This window comes from Dromiciops gliroides, chromosome 4 (assembly GCF_019393635.1).
Source record: "Dromiciops gliroides isolate mDroGli1 chromosome 4, mDroGli1.pri, whole genome shotgun sequence".
In the NCBI taxonomy this organism is placed as follows: Eukaryota; Metazoa; Chordata; class Mammalia; order Microbiotheria; family Microbiotheriidae; genus Dromiciops; species Dromiciops gliroides.
Window position 1 is genome coordinate 182,582,523 of NC_057864.1, and position 15,456 is coordinate 182,597,978.

At 40.6% G+C, this 15,456-nt stretch overlaps 1 protein-coding gene across 1 annotated transcript; it reads left to right on the plus strand.

Moving 5' to 3' along the window:
* Positions 1-1,323: 1,323 nt before the first annotated feature.
* Positions 1,324-14,978, plus strand: KRT25 (keratin 25). The gene is made up of 8 exons (XM_044003888.1): positions 1,324-1,746; positions 2,874-2,956; positions 4,437-4,593; positions 7,866-8,027; positions 8,121-8,246; positions 10,679-10,896; positions 13,162-13,229; positions 14,492-14,978. Exons 1-8 carry the CDS (start codon positions 1,324-1,326, stop codon positions 14,599-14,601), a joined length of 1,347 nt encoding a protein of 448 aa, XP_043859823.1. The 3' UTR covers positions 14,602-14,978.
* Positions 14,979-15,456: the final 478 nt, after the last annotated feature.

Consider the following 15,456-nt stretch of genomic DNA (forward strand, 5'->3'; position numbering starts at 1 on the left):
AGTGACTTGCCCAGGGTCACATAGAGAGTAAATGTCTGAGACCAGATTTGAACTCAGGAAGATGACTCTTCCTGATTTGGGGCCAGTGCTTTATCCACTGGGCCACCCAGCTGCCCAGATCCTTTCTTATTCCTATCAAATGAGAGTTATGGGTTTGCTTTTCACTCTCAACATGGTTCAAACAAGGAAAGTATCTCCTAACATGAATATGGAGCAACAAGATACCACCTAACTTAGACTTCTATGGAGAAGGGATTGACCTTTCAGGTCTTCAATTTTTTTGTCTATAAAATGATTGGGTTAGAGAAGATGATCTCTAAGATCTCTTCCAATTCTAAAAATCCCATTTGATGTATTAAGTTGGGAAGGAAAAATGGGAAAGTTCATATTTATGATCTGCTATACAGCAGGTGCAAATCCATCCATTTGGAATTTAATTCCCCAAGAATTTGGTACCTGGATGCAGGGGATTTTCATGATATACTCCTGCACAAGACTCTAGGGAAATGAAGTCCTAGTTTTCTGGGTTTACATAATCTATACAACACACCAAGAAATGTAGGCTTGCCATCCAAGAATCTGTACAGTTATCTTAATTGTAAAATAGAGGCAAAGGAATCCTGAGTTATCAAAAGAAAAAAGGAAATCAGATATGGTCAGACCATCAGAGAAATATGTACACCATTATGTATAAGATAGATTAGACTAATAACTACGAGTGGAAGTTAGAGAAAGACTTGCTTAGAATTTCAGATATCAAAAGGTATCTGAAAGTGAAAAGAGTTGTCTTGGAAGGTCATCAATTCCCCTTCTCTAGAGATCACAAAGCAGGAGTTGGAAGTTATTGGCAATGTTTTGGAGGTCATTTCTATTCCATCAGAGATCAGACTGAAGTTCCATCTAGAGTTTCTTCATTTCTATGAGACCATGAAGCCAAATTTTCATCCTGCTCTTGGAATGATGACTTTAAGCTTCCAAAGATCGGAAGCGAGGAATTACTCATCCAAAATTAAAAGCATAATAGTGATCTGACATTGCTCCACCCAACACCATTTTGGAGATAACAACCAACCTAGGGGCAACCACCCACCTACGGAAATGGACCCAGCAAAGTTATTTGCTAATTATGAAAACAAAAAAGCATCCAATTAGGGTAACTTGCTGAACAGGCAAGCGGTGTTTTACTCTTGGTAGGCACAATTCGAACAGAAACACCCTAGGGAATCGACTATAAAAAAGGCAAACCAAATCATTTCAAACACCAATACTCCATTTGGACTTCTTGACTCCCCAGAAAGGCTCTGCACACGCACTCCATCAGCCATGTCTCTTTGCCTTTCCAGCGGTCCCAGGAGATCATGCTCCCGCCCCACAACAGGCTCTGTCAGGCTCTCTAGCGGAGGGTCAAGCTTTGGGACTGGAAATACATGTGGGGTGCCTGGCATCGGGAGTAGCTTCTCTTGTGCTTTTGGGAGCAGCTCCACTGGAGGAAATAGTAGCACTTCCTGTGCCAGTTTCTTGGGGAGTGAAGGAGGGCTTCTCTCTGGCAATGAAAAGGTGACCATGCAGAACCTTAATGACCGCCTGGCTTCTTACCTGGATAACGTGCGTGCCCTGGAAGAGGCAAATGCTGAGCTAGAGGAGAAGATCAAGGGGTGGTATGAGAAATTTGGTCCTGGATCTTGCCGGGGTCTGGATCATGACTACAGCCGATATTTACCCATAATTGAAGACCTTAAGAATCAGGTAAGAAACTAATTTGGAGTTATTTTTATAATCCCCTGAAGTAGTGCAAAGAATGATGGATTTGGACTCAGAGGACTTTGGGTTCAAACCCTAGCTCTCACATTTATTATCTTCAGTATAATACTTATCTTCTCAAGGCCACATATTAACCATCTTTTAAAAATTAGCAGATTGAGACAGTTTGTGTAATGGAGACATTACTGGACCTGGAGCAGGAAATTGGAATTGGAATCCAGCCTTGTTACTCTGAGAAAGTCATTTTAACTTCTTTGAAGCTCAGTTTCCTCAACTGCAAAAAAAAAAAAAGGGGGGGGGATAATAATAGGACCTACATGGGAGCATTATTTTGAGATCAAATGAAATTATGTATATAAAGTGTTTTGCAAGCTTCAAAGCACTAAGTGTGAGTTGTAGTTTCCCTTCCAGTTAATAGAATATAATACAATAATCAATTGAGTTGATTTCCAATTCTAAATCGATTATCCTGTTACCCTTTATTTCAAAATATAGTTAGCCATAGAATCTAGCCAGAAAAGTATTTTTGAAGGGTTGGGTTCTAAAAAAAAACCCAACAAATTAATGCCTTTTGTTTTTCAATGGTTTTTCAGTTGTGTACCACTCTTTGTGACCCCATTTAGCAATTTCTTGGCAAAGATACTGGAGTGGTTTGCCATTTCTTTTCCAGCTCATTTTACAGATGAGGAAACTAAGGCAAACAGGGTTAAGTGACTTGCCCAAGATCACATAGCTAGTAAGTGTCTGAGGCCATATTTGAACTCGCAAAGATGAATCTTCCTGCCTCCAGACCTGAACTGCTTAACCCCATCATGAAAATATCTCCCATTGATCATATACCATTTATTCTAATTTTGATCATTACTTCCATATTTAACACATGAATGAAAGAGGGAGGAGGGGGAAGGATGAAATTTTACATTATTAGAAGGCCTGGAGGGACTGGGATTTGTACCAATAGAGGGAATGCCTACATTGATATGAACCTGAGTACTCCATGGAAAAACAGGCTCTTTGATTTTCAGTTCTGGGTGGGGGAAAAAACTATGAAATTTTCAATAATTACCTATGCAAAAACATTGTCAGAATGTTGTCAATCTTCCCATTTCTAGATCATTGCTTCGACCACCAGCAATGCCAATGCTGTCCTACAGATCGATAATGCCAAGCTCACGGCTGATGACTTCAGACTGAAGTAAGTGTGTGTGCGGTGGGGGGGAAGTTCAGGATAACAGAAACCATAAAAGTTAATCCCCTCGATGATCCTTTCATTAAATATTTTACAAAGGTTAAGATTTACAATGAATGTAAAGTTAGGATACTTTTGGGATACTCATAGAACCATAGGGTCATGGGTATAGACATGAAAGTTATCTTAGAGGACATGAAATCCAACTCTTCCATTTTAAAAGATGTTTAATGTAAAAATAAAATACAAACCCACCCAACAAATACTTACTAGTTGACTACCATGAGCCAAGCCCTAGGGATTCAAAGATAAATGGAAAAACAGTCCCTGCCCTCAACGAGTTTGCATTCTAATGAGGGAAAGAGTAAGAATATATTCTTTGAGCAACCTCAGGAGCAAATCTTCATCTTTTGAGATCATATGTGATTTTAGGAAATAGCCAAAAGTCTTTTGGAGCCAATATAGAGAATGAGGTATATGATGTTGTTGTGTTATGGGTTTTTTTGGCAAAGATTCTGGAGTTTGCCATTTCCTTCTCCAATTCATCTGATAGATGAGGAAACTGAGGCAAACAGGGTTGTGACTTACTTGCCCACAGTCACAGAGTTAGTAAGTGTTTGGGGCCAAATTTGAACTCAGCAAGATGAATCTTTCTGGTTCCAAGCCCAGTGCTCTACCCACTGTACCACCTAGCTGCCCCAAGGTAGATGATATTAACCAGCTAATAACATTTGTATGTTATGGTGGGAAGTGTCCTGAATCTAGAAGATCCAAGTTTAAATCCTGACTGTGACATTTAATAGTTTTTCGAACATAGGGAAAATTGTCTTCCTTCTCTGAGTTTCAGTTTCCCCATCTGCAAAATGAGGGAGTTGAGTGAGATGATAATATATAAAGTTAAAAAAAATCTTGAAGCCAACATTGAATCAGTACAAAAAATAAATGGGAGCCCTAGCAAGTAAGTGGAGGGTGGGAGAAAGAATAGGTTTCATGTAGGAGATGGAATAGATGGAATATGAGCTGAGCCTTGAATGCATTTAGAATCACAAGATGGGTGGCCTCCTATAGTGGATAGTGTCCTGGACTTGGAGTCAGGAAGAACTGAATTCAAATCCTGCCTCAGAGAATATTTGTGTAACAACAAGAGGCAACAGAGGAGATCATAATCTAAAGGATAGACACAAACTGTCTGAGTTTTCTCATCTGTAAAATAAAGGGATTGGACTCAGTATTCTCTAAGCTATTCATCAACTCAAAATTTGTGATCCTATAAGAAGCAGAGAAGAGGGAATGTGTCTCAGGCATTGACTCAGAAGTGCAAACAGGGGTAAATAGCCGATCATGTTCATTGGCTTTGGAGTAAAAAAAAAGAAAACTCAGGATATGACTACCCAATATACATGATACACTATTGGATCCACTTTCTTTTGTGGTTGAGTTCCCCAATCTGTCCCAATGTAACAAAAACTCTTTAATACTGATAAAGGTTTGAAAGTGAGCTGGCTTTTCACCAAAATGTTGAAGCTGATGTTAATGGGCTGCGAAGAGTCCTGGATGAACTGACCCTGTGCCGAACGGACCTGGAGATTCAGTATGAAACTCTGAATGAGGAGCTGACTTACCTCAAGAAAAACCATAAGGAGGTAGGACACTCAGCTTCCTAGCCATCTTCTTCCTCTAAAAAGACAATCTACCCCTACCGAAATATGGTGTCAACCGGCTTTCTGATACTATAGCAATGCTACTAACCCATCATGTCCTTAGGGCATAAACTGGTAATGCTTTGGGGAAGCAGTATAGTACAGGGAAAGAGTATTGGATTGAAAAGTGGGAGGACCTGAGGTCAGATCCCCCTATTCGCACTTCCTCCTCCTCCACTACCACTTACCATCTGTGTGGATTTGGCCAATTAACTTCCCCCTCTGGGTTTTTGGTTTCTTCATCTGTAAAAAAAAAAAGGGGGTGGGGGAGAGGATAGGACTAGATGACCTCTGAAATCTATTCTGGCTCTAAATCTATGATACTATGATCATATTCAAGGGAATGAGTCAATGTTCTTTTATCTGGTCCCTCACATGACCAAGGGCTCTTATTTACCAAATAGAAAGCAATAATTTTAGCTTGCAGTTCACAACTTTGTTGGTGAGAACAAAGCTGAATAGCCTATATGCGAGTTAGACCTTTAATCCTGGTCTTATTAGAACTGTGCTCTCAAGGGCAGCTAGGTGGTGCAGTGGATAGAGCACTGGCCCTGGAGTCAGGAGTACTTGAGTTCAAATAGGGCCTCAGACACTTAACACTTACAAGCTGTGTGACCTTGGGCAAGTCACTTAACCCCAATTGTCTCACACACACACACAAAAAAAAGACAAAACAAACAAACAAACAAACAGAACAGAACTGAGCTCTCATTCACCAAACTACTCAGTCACGGAAAGAATACATTTGCCAAAATAGACCAGCATTTCTTCTCTAATATCACTAATGTGTAAATACATGAATGCACATATATAACCTATGTCAAATTGCTTACCATCTTAGGGAGGGAGGGAGAAAATTTGGAATTCAAAACCTTTTTTTTAAATGAATGTTAAAAATTATTTTTACATGTAATTGGACAACATAAAAGACTATTTTAAAAGGGAGACTTCAGCAGAGCATTCAACATGAATTCCTAGATCACAGTGGGAGGTGTGGAAATTAAAATAAATATAATATTGCTTTCTCATCATGCTAAACCTTGGAAAAATAAGTAAGCAGTATGTCTTAAAATACAAAGCATTAAGAACTACTTTTTTTGTGGGGCAAAGAGTGACTTGCCCACGGTCACACTGCTAGTAACTGTCAAGTGTCTGAGGCCATATTTGAACTCAGGTCCTCCTGAATCCAGGGCCAGTGCTTTATCCACTGCACCACCTAGTTGCCCCCAAGAATTACTTTAAAACAGGCATAAAGGAACCTATACATTCTGAAGAGGGTTGACCCCATATACTTATTCCCATGATGTGCTCATGCTGAAACATTTGGAACCTAATCTTTTGAAAATATCTTTCAATCCTGTGGCACATCATTTTGAATATAGGCAGTAAAGGAAAATCCTCATTTTCTAGAGATGGGTTTGATTTTACAGGCTGTCAAAAATTTGTTGGAAGCTAAGTCTCCACACTAAGGTGGGCGGTTAATCAGAACAATATTCTTCAGCAAGAACAAAATGTAACTATAAAACAATGAGTGGATTTTTTAAACAAATGCACAACACAAAGGCATAATGTTCAAACAGCCCCCTTGAGATTGTTGTTGTTGAGTCATTTCAGTCATGTCCAACTCTTTGGGGGCCCATTTGGGTTTTCTTGGCTGAGATACTGGAGTGGTTTGCCATTTCCTTTTCCAGCTCATTTTACAGATGAGGAAACTGAGACAAACAGGGTTAAGTGACTTGTTGTGGGTCACACAGCTAGTAACTGTCTGAGATCAGATTTGAACTCACATCTTCCTGACTCCTGACCTGGCACTCTCTCCATTGCACTACCTAACTGCCTACTCGTTGGGACCCTAAGATACTTCACACTAATTCCAGTGATGTTACCATTATTCCAAACATTTTGGAAACTCCTTTTAGGACAGCTTTTTGCCAATTAATGAATTAGCCTCATTTTTAGTTATACTCTAGGTCTATCACTGTTACTGGTGTTATTTCTCACATCTTCAGTTACCATTAATTGTTTTAAATAATGATGTCTTCCAAATGTATTCTGTATATCCACATCTTTCATCCTAATTAGTATAACCCAATTGTATACAAGTGATGAATAACTTTAAATGAATTTAGGTTTTAGCTGGGGAACAGATTTAAGTCTTTTTGCAAGGAAATCTAAATGATGACTTCTTTAAGAAGTCATACTTTGGGGAAAAATTAATTTGTATAATTTACAACCAATTTATTATTTCAGAGCTATTCATATTCCAAACCTCAACAATGTAGAGGTTTCTTAAATTCGGGCTTTAGCTGGGTTAGAAGTACATAAATAATAACTAGCATTTATATTGCATTTTAAGGTTTGCAAAGCACTTCATAAATAAGATCTCTTTTATATCAGCACCAGTCACTAAATAAGGTGAAGTATGATTGAAAGAATGAGGGATATTTAGCCTGGATACAAGGAAACTAAGGGAAGGCATGATAATGGCCTTGGAATATCTTAAGGGGTTTTCTTATGGCAAAGGACTCTGGGGGATACAACTCTACATAGAATAAGTATAGCAGAGCTATGGAGAATAAATATAATAGAATAGAAAAAAGCAGGAAAGTTGGAAATTGAGAGACTTGGGTTCTAGTCCTGGCTCTCATACTATTGAGAACTGTGACCCTGCTCCAGCAATAACAGCAATGATGATGAGAAATACATATGTATATAGTGCTTTAAGTTATACAAAGTGTTTTGTATATATTACTTTATTTAATCTTCATAACAATCTCAGGACATGGGTACTATTGTTATCCCAATTTTACAGGTAGGGAAACTGAAATACAGAAAGGTTAAGTAATTTGCCCAGGGTCATACAGCAAGTAAGGGTCTGAGGCAGGATTTGAATTCAGATCTTCTTGACTCCAAGTCCAGCATTCTATATTACATACACCACCTTTTCAGTTGCGTCAGACTCTTCAAACCCCATTTGGGGTTTTCTTGGCAAAGATACTGAAGTGGTTTGCCATTTCCTTCTCCAGCTCATTTTGCAGATGAGAAAACTGAGGCAGAGTTAAATGACTTGCCCAGAGTCACACCACTAATAAGTGTCAGAGGCAGGAGTCTTCCTGACTCCAGGCCCAGCACTGCACCACCTAGCTGCCTCTTTACACCACCTGGGTGCCTCATATTGTCTGCATATCTTAGAAAAACTGCTTTTCTGTTTCTAGGAGATGCAAGCTCTCCAGTGCGCTGCTGGAGGAAATGTGAATGTGGAGATGAATGCAGCCCCAGGGGTGGATCTGACCCTCCTACTGAACAACATGAGGGCTGAGTACGAAGACTTGGCTGAGCAGAACCGCAGGGATGCTGAAGCCTGGTTCAATGAAAAGGTTAATCTCTTTTGGATTTTTAAAAAAATGTGCCTGGTGTCCTGATAATAGTCACAGAACTAAGACTTGACTGCCTTTCTCTGGTGTTTTCAGAGTGCATCTCTGCAGCAGCAGATCTCAGAAGACGTTGGAGCCACCACATCAGCGCGGAATGAACTGACCGAAATGAAACGCACCCTTCAAACCTTAGAAATTGAGCTTCAGTCTCTCTTAGCCACGGTAGGACACGAATGACTTCTCAGTGGTCTCTGATCATTTTCAGGTGCTAGTTAGCTGGGCAAGCAACAGCAGCTGGAGGGTCGGGTTGGGTGGGCTCGCCTAATGTGCTGCTGGGAGCTAAGACAAGGAAGCACACCTGAGATGAGGGGATTGCTACTGCCACCATGTGTATAGGACAGACAGAGAAGCAAGCATCCCCCAAGCGTTGCTCTCCTCTCCTTTGGACCCTGGTACATAGCTCTGATCATCACTCCCTAGGTATGGCTTCAACCATTTTCATATCATGCAAAAATTGGCTTTAAAAAAAAACAAAACACTGGAGATGGTCTTTCTGTCTTCATTCTCTCTCCACTCCAATCCGTCTTTGGCACATAAATTAATTATGCTCAAAATCCTTTGGTGCCTCTCTGTTGCCTACTAAATAAATACAGAATCTTTTAGACCCTAAACTATCTGATGCTACCTTGCTTCGCAACTCTAGTTTATATTTACTCTCCACAATGTACCCTAATGGAGTGTTTTCCATGTCCTGAACAAGTAGTGGAATTTCCTACCTAGTTCTTAAGTCTCGATTGCCCCTTTCTTGACTTTTTCCTCATTTACTTATGTCCCACGTTACAAACTCTACCTTGCATTAGTGATTCTCTTTTGGCTTTCCTCTGTACTCATCTGAGTATTTCATATTATAATTTTTCATCTGTTTGATGTCCCCTTCCCCATCACTAGAGTATAAGCTTTTGATTGTCATTTCCATGAAGGCAGTGACTCTGACAGCAGACTTTTTTTAAAAACCCCAGAACATGGAATAGTACTCAGCTCAGCTCAAAATCACTCTTTTAATCAAATTGAAAATCACTGTCCCTCACTATGTGTACACACAGGTAGAAGAGGGATCTAAGATCTCCTCAACACAGGGTGAGAACTCTGTCACCAAAGCACATCACAACCATCTGTCATTTGGTAGATCAATCATTGGGAGCTGCCTGAGGCATATAGAGATGAAGCAACTTGGCAACAGAAAAACATAAGATAAAGCAATCAATTGACCTAGACTTCATAGTGTCCAATAAGCTATCTAGTTTCCTTGGAGAGAGAGAGAGAGAGAGAGAGGAGAGAGGAGAGAGAGGAGAGAGGAGAGAGAAAAGAAGGAAGGAAGGAAGGAAGGAAGGAAGGAAGGAAGGAAGGAAGGAAGGAAGGAAGGAAGGAAGGAAGGAAGGAAGGAAGGAAGGAAGGAAGGAAGGAAGGAAGGAAGGTATTATATCTCATCTCATGCTCAATGAAGTTTTCAGGAACAAATTTTGTCATGTCCAACTTTTTGTGACACCATTTGGGTTATCGCAGCAAAAATACTGGAGTGGTTTTCCATTTCCTTTCCCAGCTCATTTTGCAGTTGAGGAAACTAAGGCAAATAAGATTAAGTGACTTGTCCAGAGTCACATGGCTAATAAGTATCTGAGCCCATATTTGAACTCAGGTCTTCTGACTCCAGGCCAGTACACTATCTACTGAACCACCTAGGGGCCCTGTAACAGATCTAAATAAGTCCATTGCAATATGAAACAAGGTTTTGTTTTATTTTGTTTTTAAGTTAAATTTGGAGTGGGAAGACCCAAGTTCATATCTCGATTCTGCTACTTACTAATCTCTGTGAACCTGGCAAAAGTACTCAGCCTCTAAGGAACTCAGTTTCCTCATCTGTAAAATAAGACGTCTGGATTAGATGACCTCTTAGTTCCCTTTTCAGCCTTAAATCTACAGTGCTTTGATCCCTAGACCCATCCCTGGTGGTGGTGGTGGGCCCTTTGTTCCCTAGAGTATATATATATATATATGCTGGCAAGCCAAGGACACCTTAGAATTCAGATAGAGGGGAGAGCCAAAGCCCAGAAGTGTTTAGGAGGCATGAGAGCATCTGTCCCAGAGGACCACTGGTCACCACCAATCCCTGCTGGGACCATCTGCTATTGTCATAGGTTCTTGGCAACTGAGAAACCAGAGATTTTTTTTTCCACATCAGCTATGGAAATGTCACAACATATTTAGGGTTTGACGAGTGCAGCAACCCTAATTTGAGACACTGGTCTCAAAACTAAGATTTTACATCTCCTAATAATTCCTACAAAGCAGTGTGGGGTCCTGAATTTGGACCTGGGTTCAAATCTCTGGCTCTGCTATTTACTATCTCTGTGACCTTAGATAAAACATTTTAATCCTCTCAGCCTTGGTTTCCTCATCTCTTAAATAAGGGGCCTATCAGTTCCCTCCCTGCTTTATCTACACCCATGATTCTATAATCTCATGATTCCCGAGACTTGACTTGCATGCATGTCCACATGAAATCCCAAAGCTTTACAGGAGGTTCTCAATAGAAGAATGCCACAACTCTATGGATCTGAGTAAATTCTATACATTCTTATGTTTACCCATAACAGAAACACTCACTTGAATGCTCGCTGACTGAGACAGAAGGGAACTACTGTGTGCAGCTCTCACAAATCCAAGCCCAGATCGGAGCCCTAGAGGAGCAACTGCAGCAGGTCAGGACTGAGACCGAGGGCCAGAAGCTGGAGTATGAGCAGCTGCTGCATATCAAGGTCTATCTGGAGAAGGAGATCGAAACCTACTGCCTTCTGATCGATGGAGATGAAGGGTAGGTAGTTAGGTGGAACAGTGGATGGAGCGCTGGGCCAGAAATCAAGAAGATCTGAGTCCAAATCTAGCCTCTGACACTTATAAGCAGTGCAACCCTGGGCAAGTCACTAAACTTCTATCTGCCTCAGTTTCCTCATCTGTAAAACAGGGATAATAACAGCATCTACTTCCTTGGGTTGTTATGAGGATAAAATGAAATTGTTTGTATAGCAGTATATATAACAGAGTATTTGGGATATAACTGAGTATTTCCCTGATTCCTAGGTAAAGCAAACTCTATATAAGACAAAATATGAGGGGGCAGCTAGGTGGCACAGTGCATAAAGCACTGGCCCTGGATCCAAGAGGACCTGAGTTCAGACACTTGACATTTATTAGCTGTGTGACCCTGGGCAAGTCACTTAACCCTCATTACCCTACCCCCCCCCCCAAAAAAAGAAAAAAGACAAAATATTTTGGATTTGGTATAAAACTGGATCCTTAGAAAATGAATGAGGATTAACTCAACCATAAACTCTCCAGAGAAAAATATGAAATGTGATGCTGAAAAGACAGATATTTACTGGGACAGATCCACTTTTCAATAGCAGAAAAGTGAAAAATGTCATCTCATTCGGTGGCTAAGTTTTTCTAGTCGTTTATAATATACTTTAATATATAGTTTATAATATAATTATAATATATTATAATATTCTTACTAAAGTTCTTAAGAAAATCTAATAGTAAGAGGCTGGACCTGGAGTCAAGAGGACCCGAATTCAAGTGGCTGTTGGAACATGGATAAGGCACTTAATTTCTCAGCACCACCACTCCCAATCAACTCTCAAAAACAATATTACTTATAATCTTCTAATCTTATCATAGATTTAGAACTAGAAAGAACCTCAGAAGAAATGAATCCAACCCCCTCTTTTTTGTAGATGAGGAAATAGATTCAGATGTTATGACTTGCCCAGGGTCACATGGCTAAGAATAAATGAATGAATGAATGAATGAATGAATGAATGAATGAATGAATGAATGAATGAAAAAATGCTTTACCATGTGCCAGGTGTGGTGCTGAACACAGGGGATACCAGCAGAAAAAGAAGACAGTCCCTGCTTTCAAGCAGCTCAAATTCTAGTCAGGGAAGACAACACATGTAGAAGAGTTGAACTGTAGGGAGGAAGGCAAGGGCCAGGGGTCTTAAGAGCCAGCTTCAGGGCAGATGGCAAGGTCCAGGAAGGCTTAGAATAAACACAAGGGCATCTGATGCCCCTAAGGAGCTGCCTTCTACCATTGGGAAGGCAAGAGTAGATCTGAGGGCAGAGGAGGCATCTGCTAGGGTCAGAGATAAGGTTCAATGTTCAATCAAGAGAGGAAAAGAAGGCACTGGCAGGAAAGTTGAGGGTAGATTCTAAGGAAAGTGGAGGCTCAGATGAGGTCATCTAGGTGCCAGAAGATGGGGTATCAGGAGGCTTTCCCATGGAGGTGGCAGAAGGGAGGCCCCAGTTAATGAGTATCTATGGTGGTTGTTGAACCTAGGTCATCCTGACACTACACACTATATCATACTACCTTCATAGGTGAAGAGAGTTGACTTTAAATACTGAAGGTTTCCTAGACCAAAGGAATCACAGAGAGAGAAAAAGATGGGGGGGGGGGGGAGAGAGAGAGAGAGAGAGAGAGAGAGAGAGAGAGAGAGAGAGAGAGAGAGAGAGAGAGAGAGAATTGAGGATACAGTAGTCAATAGAAGCCAGATTTTGTCTTCACCAGCATAGAGAAGGATCTCAAGTTCAGGACTTCTAAGGAATGGGTGAAGGAACTAGGGATGATAGAAGAGAAGACTTAGTGGAAGATAGAAGGGCAAATGGCAGCTGTTCAAGTATTTGAAGAGTTATCATGTCGTGGATGGGACTCTTCTTATTTAATAAATGTAATAATCAATATTATCTATTTATTCTGCTTGACTCCAAAAGATAGAACAAGGAGCATGGGGGGGTTGGGTTACCACAAAGCAAATTAAATTCAATGTCAGGGAAAACCTCTTAACAATCAAAGCTGTCCCAAAGTGGAATGAGCTGCCCTGGGAGGGGGTGAGGTCCCCCCTTGAAGATCTTCGAGCACAAGCTGGACTCCTGCTCCCTGGCTGAGCAGCAGAAGGAATCTTTTTTCAGGAATGGGTTGGGTTACATGGGCCCCAGGGTCTCTTCTGAGTCCAGGATCTTGTCACTGAGCCTCTCTCACCTTTATGACCTACTCAACCACCCTTTATTCCCACAGAGCCTGCAAGTCTGGAGGTTACAAGTCTAAAGATCATGGATCTGGAAATCTGGGAAATCAAGCTAAAGGTAACTGGAATGAAATTCTGTTTCTAAACTACACTAATTGAATTATAATCTTCATTCAAAGTCACACCCCTGTGACCAGATCTTCCTAGATTCTAAGATCCCTGAGGCCAGGGACTGTACTTCATTTCATCACAGTTTTCCTACTGCCTAGTCCAGTGCCTTGCCCACAGGAGCAGCTAAATGTGGGTTTAATTGAACTTAAAAAGGAAATATTTACATTGTAATAATAGGACTAAACTGTGATACAAAATATATAAGCTAAAATAAAACAAATCATTATATTAAATATTAATAGTAAATACATAAGACTATATTATAACAAATACTAATAGAATATGTCTTTACATACTTCTGATAAGTGAATTTCCCAGGGTCACACAGGTAGTAAGTATCTGAGGCCAGATTTGAACTCAGTTTTTCCTGACTCCAGCCTCAGTGCTCTAGCCACTCAATGCCTCTGAATCACACAAAAAGCCTGTATTCAAATCCTCCTCTTACACATACTGTGTGATCCTAAGCAAGTTACTTCCCTTCTCAGTGGTCCAAGCAACTCTCTAAGACTATAAATTGTCAAGAAATGAGTCATTAATCCATATATAAGAATTTCTGAGGGCCACATATTGACTTAGTTTTAAAATGTAATATCTACATTTTATTATATTTCTATTTGTTTTGTTAAACATTTCCCAATTATATTTTACTCTGGTTGGGCACTCAGATGGGGTCTGTAGGCTGGATGTTTAACATCTCTGATTTCCCCTACTGAAGATCTTCCACATATTGGCCCCTTGATTCTACCTACTCCATTCTGTATTACTTCATACTAGTCTTCCCATGAGTCTCTGAATTCCTCATCTTCCTTTCCCATAGAGCAATGACATTCTATTCCATTTCCAGACCACACTTTGTTCAGACATTCCCCAATCTATGGGCACCCAATTTTGTTTCCACAAAGAGTTCTGCCACACATATCTGCTCTTCTATACAGAGCCTCTCTTTCTCACAATGCCCTTCTTGGGGCACATAGCCAGTATTGGGGTCACTGGGTCATGAGGTCTCTCCAGTATTTCTTTTTTTTTTTTTTTAGTGAGGCAATTGGGGTTAAGTGACTTGCCCAGGGTCACACAGCTAGTAAGTGCTAAGTGTCTGAGGCCAGATTTGAACCCAGGTCCTCCTGACTCCAGGGCCAGTGCTCTATCCACTGTGCCACCTAGCTGCCCCACTTCTAAACTTCTAAAGGTTCTCTTCCATTTCCTCTCCAGATTCCAGTAAAGCCATTGTGGTGAAAAAGGTGCTTGAGGAAATTGACCAACGAAGCAAAGTCCTCACCACCAGGCTTCAATCTCTGGAAGAAAAGGCCCCAGGCAATTAACTGCAGATGAACAGAGCCAAGGGTCTCATGATCAATGCCTCCAGAGAAGAGAATTTGAGAAACCATGTGAACACATGAGCAATTCTAAAAAGAGAAAAAAAAAATGTAGTTTTTCCTTTTAGTTCCTGAAATGTAGCTTCTTTCTGTGCAATAGGTGTGGCCAGGTCTGTTTAGCCATACACACACACACACACACACACACACACACACACACACACATTCATGTAAGGTAGCATCATCTGGTTAACATCATCTGAAGCAGCATCACCTACAATGATGGGATTTGTCAACTTGCTACATCAGTGTAGGCCAAGGTTGTTGATGATTACTCAACCTGACCTCATCTGTTGGGATTTCTTAGTACTCAATAAACTTTCTCCCTGTTGCAAGTTATCTTTGGTGCCTTTTGTTGTCTTATCTACAAAATTCATAGTTATAACACATTCTGCATGAGGTAGTGGATCTCAAAGACATGGATTTGCAACTAGGAAGACCTAAGTTCAAGTCCCATCTCTGACACATTCCAGCTGTAGGCTTCTGGGTAAATTTCTGCATCTCTCAGTGTTCTAGGCCAGTGCTAGTAAATTCAAATAGAAAAGGTGACCATTAATGGAGGCCATTAGGAGGCAGCTAGGTGACTCAGCAGTTCAATAATTTATACAAGGTCACACAACCAGTATAGGGCAGCTAAATGGTACAGTGGATAGAATGCTGGTCCTGCAGAAAGGAAGACCTGAGTTCAAATCCAGCCTCAGACACTTAACAGCTGTGTGACCCTGGGTAAATCATTTAACCTTTGTTTGCCTTAATCCGCTGGAGAAGGAAATGGCAAACCACTCTAGTATCTTTGCCAAG

Excerpts from the sequence above, each read along its gene's own strand:
- KRT25 (XM_044003888.1), top strand. The coding sequence starts at position 1,324 with ATGTCTCTTTGCCTTTCCAGCGGTCCCAGGAGATCATGCTCCCGCCCC. Across the intron at positions 2,957-4,436 it reads GCTGATGACTTCAGACTGAA|GTTTGAAAGTGAGCTGGCTT; the intron begins GTAAGTGTGTGT and ends ATACTGATAAAG. Across the intron at positions 8,028-8,120 it reads AAGCCTGGTTCAATGAAAAG|AGTGCATCTCTGCAGCAGCA; the intron begins GTTAATCTCTTT and ends TGGTGTTTTCAG.